The sequence below is a fragment of the Cebus imitator genome, unplaced genomic scaffold (assembly GCF_001604975.1).
Source record: "Cebus imitator isolate Cc_AM_T3 unplaced genomic scaffold, Cebus_imitator-1.0 Scaffold45, whole genome shotgun sequence".
NCBI lineage: Eukaryota > Metazoa > Chordata > Mammalia > Primates > Cebidae > Cebus > Cebus imitator.
This window is the reverse complement of record NW_016107360.1, coordinates 16,510,362-16,523,614: the sequence shown is the minus strand read 5'-3', so window position 1 is coordinate 16,523,614 and position 13,253 is coordinate 16,510,362. Positions and strand designations below refer to the sequence as shown.

Sequence of the window (13,253 nt, the reverse complement as noted above, 5' to 3'; positions counted from 1 at the left end):
CTGGGTTCAGGCAATTCTCCTGCCTCAGCCTCCTGAGTAGCTGGGATTACAGGCACGCACCACCATGCCCAGCTAATTTTTTGTAGTTTTAGTGGAGACGGGGTTTCACCATGTTGGCCAGGATGGTCTCGATCTCTTGACCTCGTGATCCACCCGCCTCGGCCTCCCAAAGTGCTGGGATTACAGGCTTGAGCCACCGCGCCCGGCAAACCGGGCTATCTAAATTTTTGTACTTTTAGTAGAGAGGGAGTTTCACTTTGTTGGCCAGGCTGGTCTCCAACTCCTGACCTCAAGTGATCCACCCGCCCCAGCCTCCCAAAGTGCTGGGATTACTGGTGTGTGCCACCAACCCTGCTAAGACAGTGTGTTCCTTTCCTCTCCTGTCTAGTCAGTCAGGATACACAAGCCTCTACCTTTGGAACTGGTTTCTCCATGGAACTTGGTCTGTAACCACAGAGCAAACTATAGGACCAGTGACAGAGAAAGAGGAGAATGAGGGTTGAAAAGCATTAATCTGTTCTCAAGGATGTTAAGATCTGTTGATTTGCCCTGGGTTCAAGTCAGTGCAAGAACAGGTGACCCCTGAGAACTCACACAAAGGGTACAAGGCCCCTGCTATATAGAAGGGACTGAGTTTTATTTTTTTATTGTGTTTTTTGGGTCTGGTTCCTCCCAGACTTCATTTTTCTTCATCCTAGAATTCCAGAACCTTGCCAGGGACTTTCTGCCTTAAGGAAAGTCTCCTGCAAAAGAGAGGGAGGGGCTCCTCCAGTGCTTTCATCAAAGTTGAGGGTTGAGCTTCCTTCTCAGTTAGCTGCTTCTACCACAGAAAGGGAATGGTAGTGGAGTCTGGAAGGCACAAGCAGGTCGGGATCCTACCCAGGTGACAGCATCTGATGAACAGATATTAAAAAGAAGTGCTCTCCTCACATTGATACTTAGATTCAATACAATCTCAATCAAAATTCCAAAAGATATTTCTGCAGAACCTGGCAAGCCGATTATAATTTATATGGAAATGTAAAGGGTCAAGAATAGCCAAGACGCTCCTAAGAAATTATTCCTTACCAGGTATCACCACTTATTACAAAAATTATAGTAAGATAGTGTAGTACTGGTGCAAGCACAGAAAAATAGACAAATGGCACAGAATACAGAAACAGACTCAAACATATGAGGATATTTTAATACAAAAGTAGCATAACAACAGTGGAGATAGGGCTGTCTTTATATTCAATAAAGTGGTCTTACATCGACTGGATACTCATTTATTTCTACCTCGCAATTCATCCAAAAAATTATTTTCAGGTGGAACATAAGATATAATGTAAAATGGTAAAAACAATACATCTTCTAGAACTGCTCCGCCCATGTATGAATACTGAACATTTGAGATGTGCTAGTAGGTAAAATTTGCACTGGATTTTAAATATTTAGTAGGAAAAAGCAATGTAAAATATCTCAATTTTTATATTGAAACTTTGAAATATTAATTTGGATTGAATTAAATAATACAATATGAAAATTAGTTTTATCTGCTTATTTTGCTCTTTTAATGTGGATACAACAAATTTTAAATTATGTATGCAGCTCACTTATCTATAAGGTAATATAGAAAAATATCTTCAGGACATCGAATTAGTAAAAGATGTCTAAAATAGCATTTAAAAAGCACTAAGGCCAGGCGTGGTGGCTCACGCCTGTAATCCAAGCACTTTGGAGACCAAGGTGGGCGGATCACCAGAGGTCAGGAGTTCAAGACCAGCCTGACCAACACGGTGAAACCCATCTTTATAAAGAAAAAAAAATAAAAAAAATAAAAAGCACTAACCACAATGGGAAAGACTAATATATTTGACCACATTAAAATTATGGTGTAAAAAAGACGCCATTGAGATACCGAAAAGGCAAGCAACAGGAAGGGAAAACAATTTGCAGCACATATAAATCTTAAAGGGCCTTTTTTCCAATAAAATAAAAAGAACTTCAACAACTAAAGGCAATAGAAAAACAGGAAAATATTTCGAACAGGTACTTCACAAAAAGAGGATTGCCCAATGACCAAAAGACCTATAAGAAGTGTCCAGCCTCATCAACAAACCAAAAAATGTAAAGTAAAACAATAATGAGATGACACTACATACTCACCAGAATTACTCTAATTAAAAGGATGGACAATGCCCAGTGTTGGCAAGGAGCATGAAGAACACTAGTGGTGAAGTTAATTGGTTCCACTGAAGTCTGTAAACATTAGGCTACTTGCCCCAGCTTACACACCTAATAACAATTTTTGAATTATTCTTTTTTTCTAAAGTATATACTGTTCAAACTGAAACTTACATCTTGATTTTCATATTGTAAAAGAGATAAAAGAGAAATTATCAGAGCTGTAAGTATAAAAAAATTAGAAATATTGTATATAAAGATCCTCTGCTAGAGGATAAGACAATGATTTGTAAAAAATATAAGGTGGAATGATAAAGACTGGTTTTCTGAATGATATAAATGGAATACTATCTCCAAGTTCTTGAAAATATAGATGTCATCAAAGCTACAAAAACCATTTTTCTTACAGAAAGAAATTAATTAGAAACTTCCCAAAAATGGTCAATTTATTTATTTAATTAAATCAATTTACTTAATTGAAATGTTAATGAACTTTCCCCTGGCAATCTTTTATATTTCAATTTATGTTTAACATTTCAATTTTTTTTCATTTCATTATTGAACTTCCATGCCACAATAAAGATATTCTAATTTCTGGGAGTGCATCACATGTACCAAAGGGAACCTAACACATTCCTAACATCACCAGTGAAGGCCATGGAGTAGACATGGGTTTCATTGTGAACCTCACAAAGGCCAAGTGTGGTGGCTCATACCCTATAATCCCAGCACTTTGGGAGCCAAGGTAGGTGAATCATCTGAGCTCATGAGTGCGAGACCAGCCTGGCCAACAGCGTGAAACCCTGTCTCTACCAAAAACATAAAACATAGTCGGACATGGCGGCACACACCTGTAATCCCGGCTACTTGGGAGGCTGAGGCAGGAGAATCACTTGAACCCAGGAAGTGGAGAATGCAGTGAGCGAAGATAGTGCTACTGCACTCCAGCCTGAGCAGCAGAGCGAGACGCCATCTCAAAAAAAAAAAAAAAAAAAAAAACAACTTTGTAGCCATTTTCACATTATGAACTCTCAGCATACTTTGTCACAATGAGTACTGTGGTGTAAAGAAAATGCAAGGGCAGAGTGCCATATTTCAAATCTAGTTTTTGTTTGTTTTTTTTGAGGCAGTCTCCTTCTGTTGCCAGCTGGAGTATAGTGACACGATCTCGGCTTATTGCAACCCCCACCTCCTGGGTACAAGTGATTCTCCTGCCTCAGTCTCCTGAGTAGCTGGGACTACAGACATGTGCCACCATGTCTGGCTAGTGTGTGTATGTGCGTGTGTGTGTATACAAATTTTTAGTAGAGATGTGGGTTTCACCATGTTGGCCAGGGTGGGCTCAAACTCCTGGCCTCAAGTGATCTGCCTGCCTTGGTCTCCCAAAGTGCTGGGATTTACAGATGTGAGCCACTGTGTCGGGCTCATATTTCAAATCTAAATAAATACCCAGAGTTTATTCAAAAGTCACACTTCTGACAACCTAATTACCTACAACACTGCCAAGAACCAGGAACAAACAAAAAAACATCAGCAAAACCAGCTATTATAAAGCTCTTAACAGTATACCAAGAAAGCTTTAGGTTTCCTTTCAAAGTCCATGACTGATTCATTTTATTTCACGTAACAGATTCAGTAGACTTGGTCTCCCAATCAATGGAAGAAAAGCATCAAATAAAGAGAAGGGAAGCTGAAAACACTACCATCACTACGGATAGTGCTGACATTGAGAAGTAATTACCAACATCTCTGTCATCTCTGTTTGGCCGGCTAAGGCCCAACAAAGTCAGAGGCATGATATGAATTACACTATGGGAAACTGAGAATGCCACAGTACAAGTGACATTTGTTCTGAAGAGAGTCACCCAGACTAACCTAAATTGTGTTCAGTAAGTTCTGTTTCAAAATCCATTTTAATAAAATCGTCACAAAAAAATGGCTACAATGAAGTCTATTTTATACTTATGAGAAAGATGCAAAAAGCCACAAGGATATTCTTTGCAGGGCTATTCAAAATAGTGAAAAATTAGAATGTCACCTATCTAAAAAGGACATCGGTTAAATAAACAACAGTATTTCTACAAAATACTATATAGCAATTTTAAAATATAATTCAATTATTTACTAATATAGAAAAATACTAACGGTATATTTTACATGAAAAAGGTAGGCCATGAAACTTGACTACGGTTTGATATACCTTTTTCTTTCTTTTTTTTTTGAGACAGGGTCTTACTCTGTCACCTAGACTGGAGTGCAGTGGTACGAGCTCGGCTCACTGCAGCTTTGACCTCCTGGGGTCAGGGGATACTCCTGGTTCAGCCTCCCAAGTAGCTGGGACTACAGGCAGGCACCACCACAATCTGGCTTTTTTTTTTTTTTTTTTTAAAGCAAAGATTAGGTCTCCCTATGTTGCCCAGATTGATCTCAAACTTTTGGGCTCAAGCGATTGCCCCATCTTGGCCTCCCAAAGTGCTGGGATTATAGGCATGAGCCAGTGTGCCTGGCCAGTATGTATTATTATCATCATAAATGTTATTTTCAAAAATACTGAAATATCATTTAAAAACTGCCAAAAATATCAACTTAGAAAACATCCTCTAAAAAATCTTAGCGAGAACCTGAGTTCTTAATCCATATAAAATAGGAGCAGTCTTAAAATTAAGTAGGTTAAGTAGACTCTTCTTCCTATACGTCTGCATCTTCCTCTTGTTCATCTCTAGTAGATTAGGGCCCTTCTGGAGTCTTTCCTTTAGCAAAAATCTACATTCAGCAAAGGATGTGAATCGTATCAGTAACATGAAGGAGATGATTACTCACAGTGTATTTTACTAGGGATCAAAGGTTTAAGCCAAAGAAAGAAATTAGGCACATTCTTGCTAGCTGGGAGGACCCATAAGAGGATGAAGGAATCTTCCCGGTATTTCTAAGTTTTAGTACACAAGTTGACACTCACTCCACTTAGGCAAAATGCCAAAGCCTGAATGAAAACTATTCCACCGTTCTGTCAATGCTGAAGCCCTGCTAAGTCAGAGATTTTCATAATTTCAGCATATACAAAAAGCATGGCCAAAAGCAGGAAAAGACATCTACCAAAATATTGAAGAAATAAAAGTGCTGTGAAGGGCCAGAAAATGCAATCTCGTTTCAGAACAAAGTTTCTGTAAAACTAGTGGCTAAAAAGAATCTTAGAAGTTTATTCTTCCCTAACTGCTAACCCTCCAGTTTTCTTCTTTCTGGTTCGAAAGAACTACTTATTCCGACATGAATGAAACAAACCTTCCGAAATGTTTCATTATTGTCAACACAGGAGTCCATTAGTAGCAGGTGCCAAAACAGGCTCATCAGTAAGTCATCTGTCATCAAAACCTGAATCACTCAGGGCTTGAGTATAGCTGTATCACCCCAACATAAACAATCCCCCTAATAGCAACCCATCCCGAAATTTGCAATGCAACATTCTGCTACCACTAACACAGAAACAAAATGAAACACCGCATGTTCTTACTCATAAGTGGGAGGTGAACAATGAGAACACATGGACACAGGAAGGGAAGCAACACACATCGGGCCCTATGTAGGTGGGGGTGGGGGCAAGGGGAGGGAGAGTATTAGGACAAATATCTAATGCATGTGGGGCTTAAAACCTAGATGACGGATTGATGGATGCAGCAAATCACCATGGCACACGTGTATCTATGCAACAAATCTGAATGTTCCGCACATGTATCCCAGAACTTAAAGTATAATTTAAAAAAAAATTATAATTCTGCTTTTTTTATATTAGAAATAGTCCAGTAAATCCAGTTTATTGCAGACTTAAAACTGCTAGCTGTGTATATAAAACAATAAACTATCAGAAAAGTGGTCAAAAATCAAGTAATTATTCCAACTTTTTATGACACCACTTTGGAAAATAACCTATTCCCTGTTAACCTGAGTAGTTGAAAAAGTTCTATTTATGAGAAAACCAAAGAGTTAATGTGATATACATTTGATGTTACTTAGCAAAAAATTATGGTTGTCAGTTGTCAGTGTTGCAGCCCTGCTAAGTCCAACAAATATAGTTTACATATTGGAACAAACAAAACTCTGGAATACACAATCTATAACAAGCCAATTTACTACAGAGAAGGTGTCCATAAATTATTTCATGCCAAAGGGTCTAATGTCAGATAAGTTTTTGTTTGTTTTGTTTGGGACAGGGTCTCACTGTCGCCCAGGCTGGAGTGCAGTGGGGAGATCTCGGCTCACCGAATCCTACGCCTCCCAGGTTCAAGCAATTCTTCCGCCTCAGCCTCCTGAGAGTTGGGATCACAGGCATGCACCACCATGTCCAACTAATGTTTTACATTTTTAGTAGAGAATGGGTTTCACCATGTTGACCAGGATGGTCTCGATCTCTTGACCTCGTGATCCACCCACCTGGTTCTGCCATATTGCCCGGGCTGGTCTTGAATTCCTAAGTGATCTGCCTCACTTGAGCCTCCCAAAATGCTGGGATTACAGGGGTGAGTTACCACGCCCAACCATACTTATTGTTATCCCTTATTAAATGTTAAATTATCCCTTGTTAATTATTATCCCTTGTTAAATGTTAAATTTTAAATAATTCAGTAAAAAGTTGAAACGAGAAAATATTTTGAAATGACTTTAAATGTCACGGTAGAACTCAAAAATCACTTAAAATATTCTAAATGTTAAGTATATCAGTAAACTAGAAAAATCACCTCTAGAAGCTAACACGTTATCTACAGAATAAATTCACTCCCACAATTTACCCAAATAAAAGTGGAAAAAAAAGATCAAGTGATAAAATAAACGTCCATTTAAATTTAAATGATTTTTCATGTAAAATACATTTGAGGACTTCAAATGTGGAAAAAGTGCAGGAAACAAGAAACAAAATGAACATTTTCCACAAACCTAGTCTCAACACAGCAGTATTAGAAGATGGCTTTCACTTATGAGGTCCATATCAAATGACAAAGTTATGGTTAATCAAGCAGACTGCTGAAAGCCATCACTTTTAAAACAAAGGTTTTTTTTTTACTTCAGTCACTTGTATTTAAAAGTTACAAATTACAATCAAGTATAGGAATTTTCCCTATGCACAATCTCAGTGCACAGAAAACACTGATGGTAACATGACCCACAATTTTTAGTACTTGGAAGAGCAGTTTAAGTACCCTCACACAAGTAAAAGCCGTGCGAAGTCAGAATCACAACCCAATGAGCCTCACACCTCTCATCCTTTAGACCTGGAAGTAAAATAGCAAAGTGGAGAATGAGGTAGCTGATTAATCTATCCTGGGGCAAATCTTACTTTAATTAGAGCCTCTGAAAACACCTGATGTATAGGTTGTAAAAAACGGACTCTAGATCAGTCATTCTAAGACTTACACAAATAACACACACTTTCCAAAACTCCTTTTTTTCGAGACGGAGTTTTGCTCCATCTCGAAAAAGCCTGTTGCCCAGGCTGGAGTGCAATGGTGCGATCTCAGCTCACTGCAACCTTTGCCACCCGGGTTCAAGCGATTCTCGTGCCTCAGCCTCCCAAGTACCTGGGATTACAGGTGTGAGCCACCAAGCCTGGCGCCAATATTCTTTCTTTTGAGACGGGGTCTTGCTCTCATCCAGATTGGAGTGCAACGGTGGGATCAAAGGTCACTGCACCCGGGCTCAGGCGATCTTCCCACCTTAGCCTCCCGAGTGACTGGGACTACAAGCGCGCTGTAACATGCAGCTAATTTTTAATTTTTTTTTTTTGTGGAGACAGGGTTTCCCTTTGTTACCCAGGCTGGTCTGCAACTCCTGGGCTCAAGTCATCCTTTCACGTCAGTCTCTAAAAGTGATGGCGTTACAGGTGTGAGGATATATTTCGAAATTACGCAATTTAAAACACAAACAATTTTTTCACTCCCATCACTTTTCTGTTATTCCCTAGAGAACTTAATTTTTGTCAATAAGTCTTCTAAAATGTTACATTTCCTGTGGAATACAAGAAACCAAATGCTTCATTAGCTAGTGGTGGCAATTATTTTTAATACTTAAGCATTTCAATTAACTGTTCACTAGCACATTATGACATCATTCCCTTCCAGTGTTTGCTTGCTCATTAAATAATCCTGTTTCTATTTTGTTCTCTTGCCTTCAATACATAAATTGCAAATATTCCATTTCAGATGCTGGATTAAAGATTCGGTGAGGCTGCTGAAAAACGCCTTTATATTTGAACGGTTTGGTCGGTATGCTTTCTCTTACTGCAATTGATCTAGAGAGACTAATCTCTCACCAAATGGCAAAAATCTGGAGAAGATGAAATAGCAAAACTGAGGCCCAATGGGAAGGTGGAGGGAAGGTCAGTCGACAACCGTAGCTAACACCACAGATTCCAAGGCTTCCATCAGATAAACAAAGGAAGCCGACTTCCCTACGGAACCTGCATGTGCTTCAAGCTACCTGAGGCATTAGTATGCAAGCCCACTGAGCTAACACCTAGAAGGCAGAATCCAATCACTTAATTTTTCTAGACTCCCACACAGACTATATGGGAATGTATAGGCTACATGGACACCCAGAAAGCCAGTGGAGACGATGGACGGGGAAGAGAGTGGGCAGGTCTTCGATTCCTTCCTCCCACTCCACCAAAGCAGAATTTAAAAACCTACAACCTATACATACCAACTAGCTCCTTCGCTGCTCATAAGCATTTTTCAGGGGCACAGGGAAGGGGTTGCCGGGGCTGGGCGTCAGGTGGAGCAGGTGGGAGGAGTTGCAAAGGAGTCAGGTTGAGAGGCGAAGGGTCGCCGGCGCTGCGGGGAGGGAGGACTGCACCGCGGGAGCTGAGCACACAGAAGCAGGGCAGGGGGCGCCGAGAGGGGCGAACACCCGAACCGCCGGTGGGGGGGCCCTTCCTCACCTGGCAGCCCTTCTTGTGGTGAAAGCCGACCACCACGATGTGCAGTACCGGCCCCCGGGGGGCGCCATCCCCGTCTCGCCCGGTCTTCTCCATGGGCGGCTGCAGCGGGCCCACACGACAACTTCGACTGCCACGGGCGGCGTTCTGACGACCCCACCGTGTGCGGAGAGCCGCGGACTTCGGGTGTCAACGAAGGCAGCACATGAGGGCTGCGCAGGGAGCCCGGAGGAGGCTGAGCAGCTCCCGCCGCCCCCAGAGCTGCGGCCGCCCTTCCCACATCCGCTTTCGCAGCTTCCGGACTGTCACCTGACGCGGCGGCCGCAGCCGGCGAGGCGGGGCGAGGCGGGGCGAGGCGGGGCGGGGCGGGATATGGCCTGGAGGGACTTGAAGGGGCGGGGTCTAAGGGACCGAGGTGGAGCCTGGGACAGCGGGGTGGAGCCTGGGACAGCGGGTTGGGGCTAGGAGAGGAGCGATCGACTGGGCGGGGACGCGACGGGGCAGGGCCGGGTGGGACCTGGCCGGGTGGGGCGGGCTGGGGCTTACAGGACCCGGGCGGCGGGGCCTGCAGAGACTCTGGTGTCTGCGGGGCATGGAGGTGCAGCCTGGCACACCTGCTTTTTCCTCCCTGGGTTTAGCCTCAAAGCACTTCTCTTTTGCCCTCTCTTTTTCCTCCTTAAAGTTTTCCCCCTTCCCTCTTCTTTTCTGTTTTCCTTCCGTTTTCACAACTTTTTGGTGCACTCTCCGAGTGCCCGGTTCTTTCACTTCCTTGCCTTTGTGGCCTAGGGGATCTCCATTCTTATTCTTAAATATATAATAACATGGAGGCATACTGGTGAGGTTGCGTATCTGTGTATTCAGCCTTTAAATTACCTGGTTATCCGAGAATTCTTGTTTGTTTCTAGAGTTTTTTCCCCCTCATTTAAATATTATGTGTAGGAATCTGAGACGCATTTAAAACTTGAAATATCCTTGACAATAAAGGAAGTTTACTTGGATGCCTCTAAAGTGATTATTCTAGTCTAGCGATTTTAAAAGAATATTGTTTTCATTCCATCTCTTTTGGGTTTGGTACTCTGGTCTATACAAAATATATGGGCCCTGTTGTCACCAGGGTTTTATAATTCCTTTACTGATTGTACTACAATATTTTTTTAAAGTCGTGAATCTCATGTCAACTTAAAGTAAATAATGGAAATACTAGCAGATTTAACAAGTCTTATCTAGGGCAATTTTCGAATAACCCAAAGGATAGTTGTCTGCTTCAAATAGAATTTGAGATTACTACAGTAACTGGCAGTGAAGTTTACAATTACTAGCTGCACATCACTTACTTTAAACAACCTTAACATTTGATATTTTGCACTTCTAGTCTTGAAAACTAAGGAGCTCCGTTCTAATCTAAGCATAGCTGAGAAAAACAGTAGGCTTCCTAAATCAAAGTTAGTTTCTATGATTCAGTGGAACTATTTTAATGCTAATACTGTAGACATTTTTCAAGATGTTGCTATATATTTATATATTACAATATTTTTGGCATTGGCTCAGAAGACTGTTAAACTATACTGCTCCCTATATACAGAATATATTAACTGTTTTAAAAAATATATTAGCTGTTTTGAGATGTCAACTGTGTGGTGTGTTAACTATTAATATTTTCTTGATATAACCTGTCTTGATATTTTGGCATGGCTAAAACTATTGTCTGATTGAACACCTTTTAAAGATATATGTAAAAACAGGGCCAGGTGTGGTGGCTCATGCCTGTAATCCAGCACTTTGGGAGGCTGAAGTGGGCGGATCACTTGAGGCCAAGAGTTGGAGACCAGGCTGGGCAACATGGTGAAACCCTATCTCTACTAAAAATACAAAAATTAGCTGGGCATGGTGGTGTGTGCCTGTAATCCCAGCTACTAGGGAGGCTGAGGCAGGAGAATTGCTTGAACCCTGGAGGCAGAGGTTGCAGTGAGCCGAAATTGTGCCACTGCACTGCACTCCAGCCTGGGTGACGGAGTGAGACTCCATCTCAAAAAAAAAAAAAAAAAGAAGAAGAAAAGAAAACAAAAGTTTTACTGGGAAAATTGAGAGAGAAAGTGAACAAGGGAATTTCCAGGATTGTTTCATCTCTAAATATACAGACGGGGCCATTTAAAAGTTGAAGTGGGGCATGGTGGCTCACACTTGTAATCTCAACACTTTGAGAGACCAAGGAGGGTAGATCACTTGAGTCCAAGAATTCAAGACCAACCTGGGCAATGTAATGAGACATCATCTCTACAAAACATAATAAAAAATAAATAGCCAGACTTGGTGGTATGTGCCTGCGGTCCTGGCTTCTCAGGAGGCTGAGACAGGAGGATCGCTTGGGCCCGGGAGGCTCAGGCTGCAGTGAGCACACCAGTGCACCCTGCCTGGGCAACAGAGTAAGGTTCTGTGTTTAAATTAGTAAGTAAATAAAGTTTAAAATATGATGGGGTGTTGCTACATTGCCAAGGCTGGCCTCAAACTCCTAGGCTTAGGGGCCACACATGCCTGCCACTATGCACATTTTACATTTACTTTTTTTTTTTTTATCCACACAATGATTCCCATGGATACATTATGTTTTAAATTTGTTGTATTAATGTAGAATAAAGTCATTAACATGATATTGTCCACAAGGACAAATGTCTATTGAGAAAATAATTAAATTTCTCATTTAACTCGGGAGAAAATCAGAAATACCTTTTTGAACACGTAATACATTGAAGAGCCTTTGGTGGTTACATGTATTTTATGATAAATTATAAATTCTATTTTATGTCTTCTACTTAAGAAGACCTAAAGGGAGAAAAATCCTTGAGACATAGGGATATGACATATTTTCAAGTTTATAGCAACTCTCCATTTGGAATTGGCCTGTTCTTCCTTATTGTGTCTTGCCTCAGAGAAAATAATAAAATAAAAATACCACTCCTTTCCTGAAATCCCCATTAGTTCTACTGTGTAAGTGAACAATACGTAGCTCCTTTTGTTCAGATACTCAGGAGATTATTCTTTATTAGTGGCATTTAACATTGCTAATGTTCATTCTGTTCTTAGAAAACTTAAAGCTCTGACTTTCTTAAAATACGTTTTTCTGATTTTTAAAAACTCCATCAAGTAACAATATCTTGAATGTGGTCCATGCTGTCAGTATGATATAGTGAAAATGAGATAGGAATAGGCATAGAAAAGGAAAACCAGGAAAAGAAGGGGGTTTCAACCAAACGAGGATTGGAAAAAAAGGAAGAGAGAAAGAAAGAAAAAGAAGGAGGGAAGAAGTGTAACAAATTTGGCATTACTTCGTATTTAAAATCTTATTAAGATTAAGGAGAATGTTGATGTGTGTAGGGCTGTTGGCCCACAGGGTCGTGGGGTGTGCCTTATGCTGTGCTGAGGCACAGGATCCGAGAATTAGAGACAGGACACAGAAGTACAAGGAAATTGCAGTTGGGCTCGACGGGCCACGCCACCTATGAGCCAAGTCAGGCGAGGCCCCGAATGTTCAGAAGCATGAATATTTATTGTGTATAGGTTAGGGGGCAGGGCAGTGAGTGAAATCATCTTTAAGGATAGTGATAGGGTTGTGAGCAATAAAACAAGGGGTCCACCCCCATTAGGTCACCTAGGCTAGGTAGTGGACAGTGAGCAGCAAGGGGCCCATTCCCATCAATGCCAGGGCCATGTGCAGTAAGGGGTCAACCCCCATTAGGTCACCGAGGCTTGAAGGTGGGCCGTGCGCCATGAAGAGGGTGCAGTGTGCAATACTTCTATCTATGGGAAACTACTTTTAAGAAGATTTATGGGGGGGATGCTTTAAGTCATACAGTAGAGACAGAACTGTCAGTGTTGCCGCCACCTGCTTCCAATGAGTTCTATGGGAAGATGCTTTTCGAGCAGCACAGTAGCAAGAGCTGTTAAAGTTCACAGTCACCAAGGTGGATTGCTGGTCTGAGGGCAGCCTTCCACAAGACCTGGAGCAAGGTCCTATAACTCCTTTATAAGGAGGAGTGGCTCTCACCCCAAGCCTGCCATACAGTGGGTATCTTTATGATACTGAACGCTGCTGCCTGGGCCATGGTTTCTTGTCCTGGTATAACTGTTTTTCCCTTAAATCATGCTCTGCACTGTGTCTGCTTTAGGC

General features: G+C 41.5%; 1 protein-coding gene across 3 annotated transcripts in view; it reads right to left on the bottom strand.

Annotated features, from left to right (window-relative positions):
* The window catches only part of AVL9 (AVL9 cell migration associated), a 75,432-nt gene extending 65,983 nt beyond the window's left edge, over nt 1–9,449 (bottom strand). For all 3 annotated transcript variants that reach the window (XM_017527136.1, XM_017527137.1, XM_037737958.1), the window contains exon 1: nt 9,092–9,449. In XM_017527136.1, coding sequence (XP_017382625.1) covers nt 9,092–9,184 — 93 coding nt within the window. In that variant the 5' untranslated portion in view covers nt 9,185–9,449. The remainder of the gene's footprint in view (nt 1–9,091) is intronic.
* Between the last annotated feature and the right edge of the window lie 3,804 nt (nt 9,450–13,253).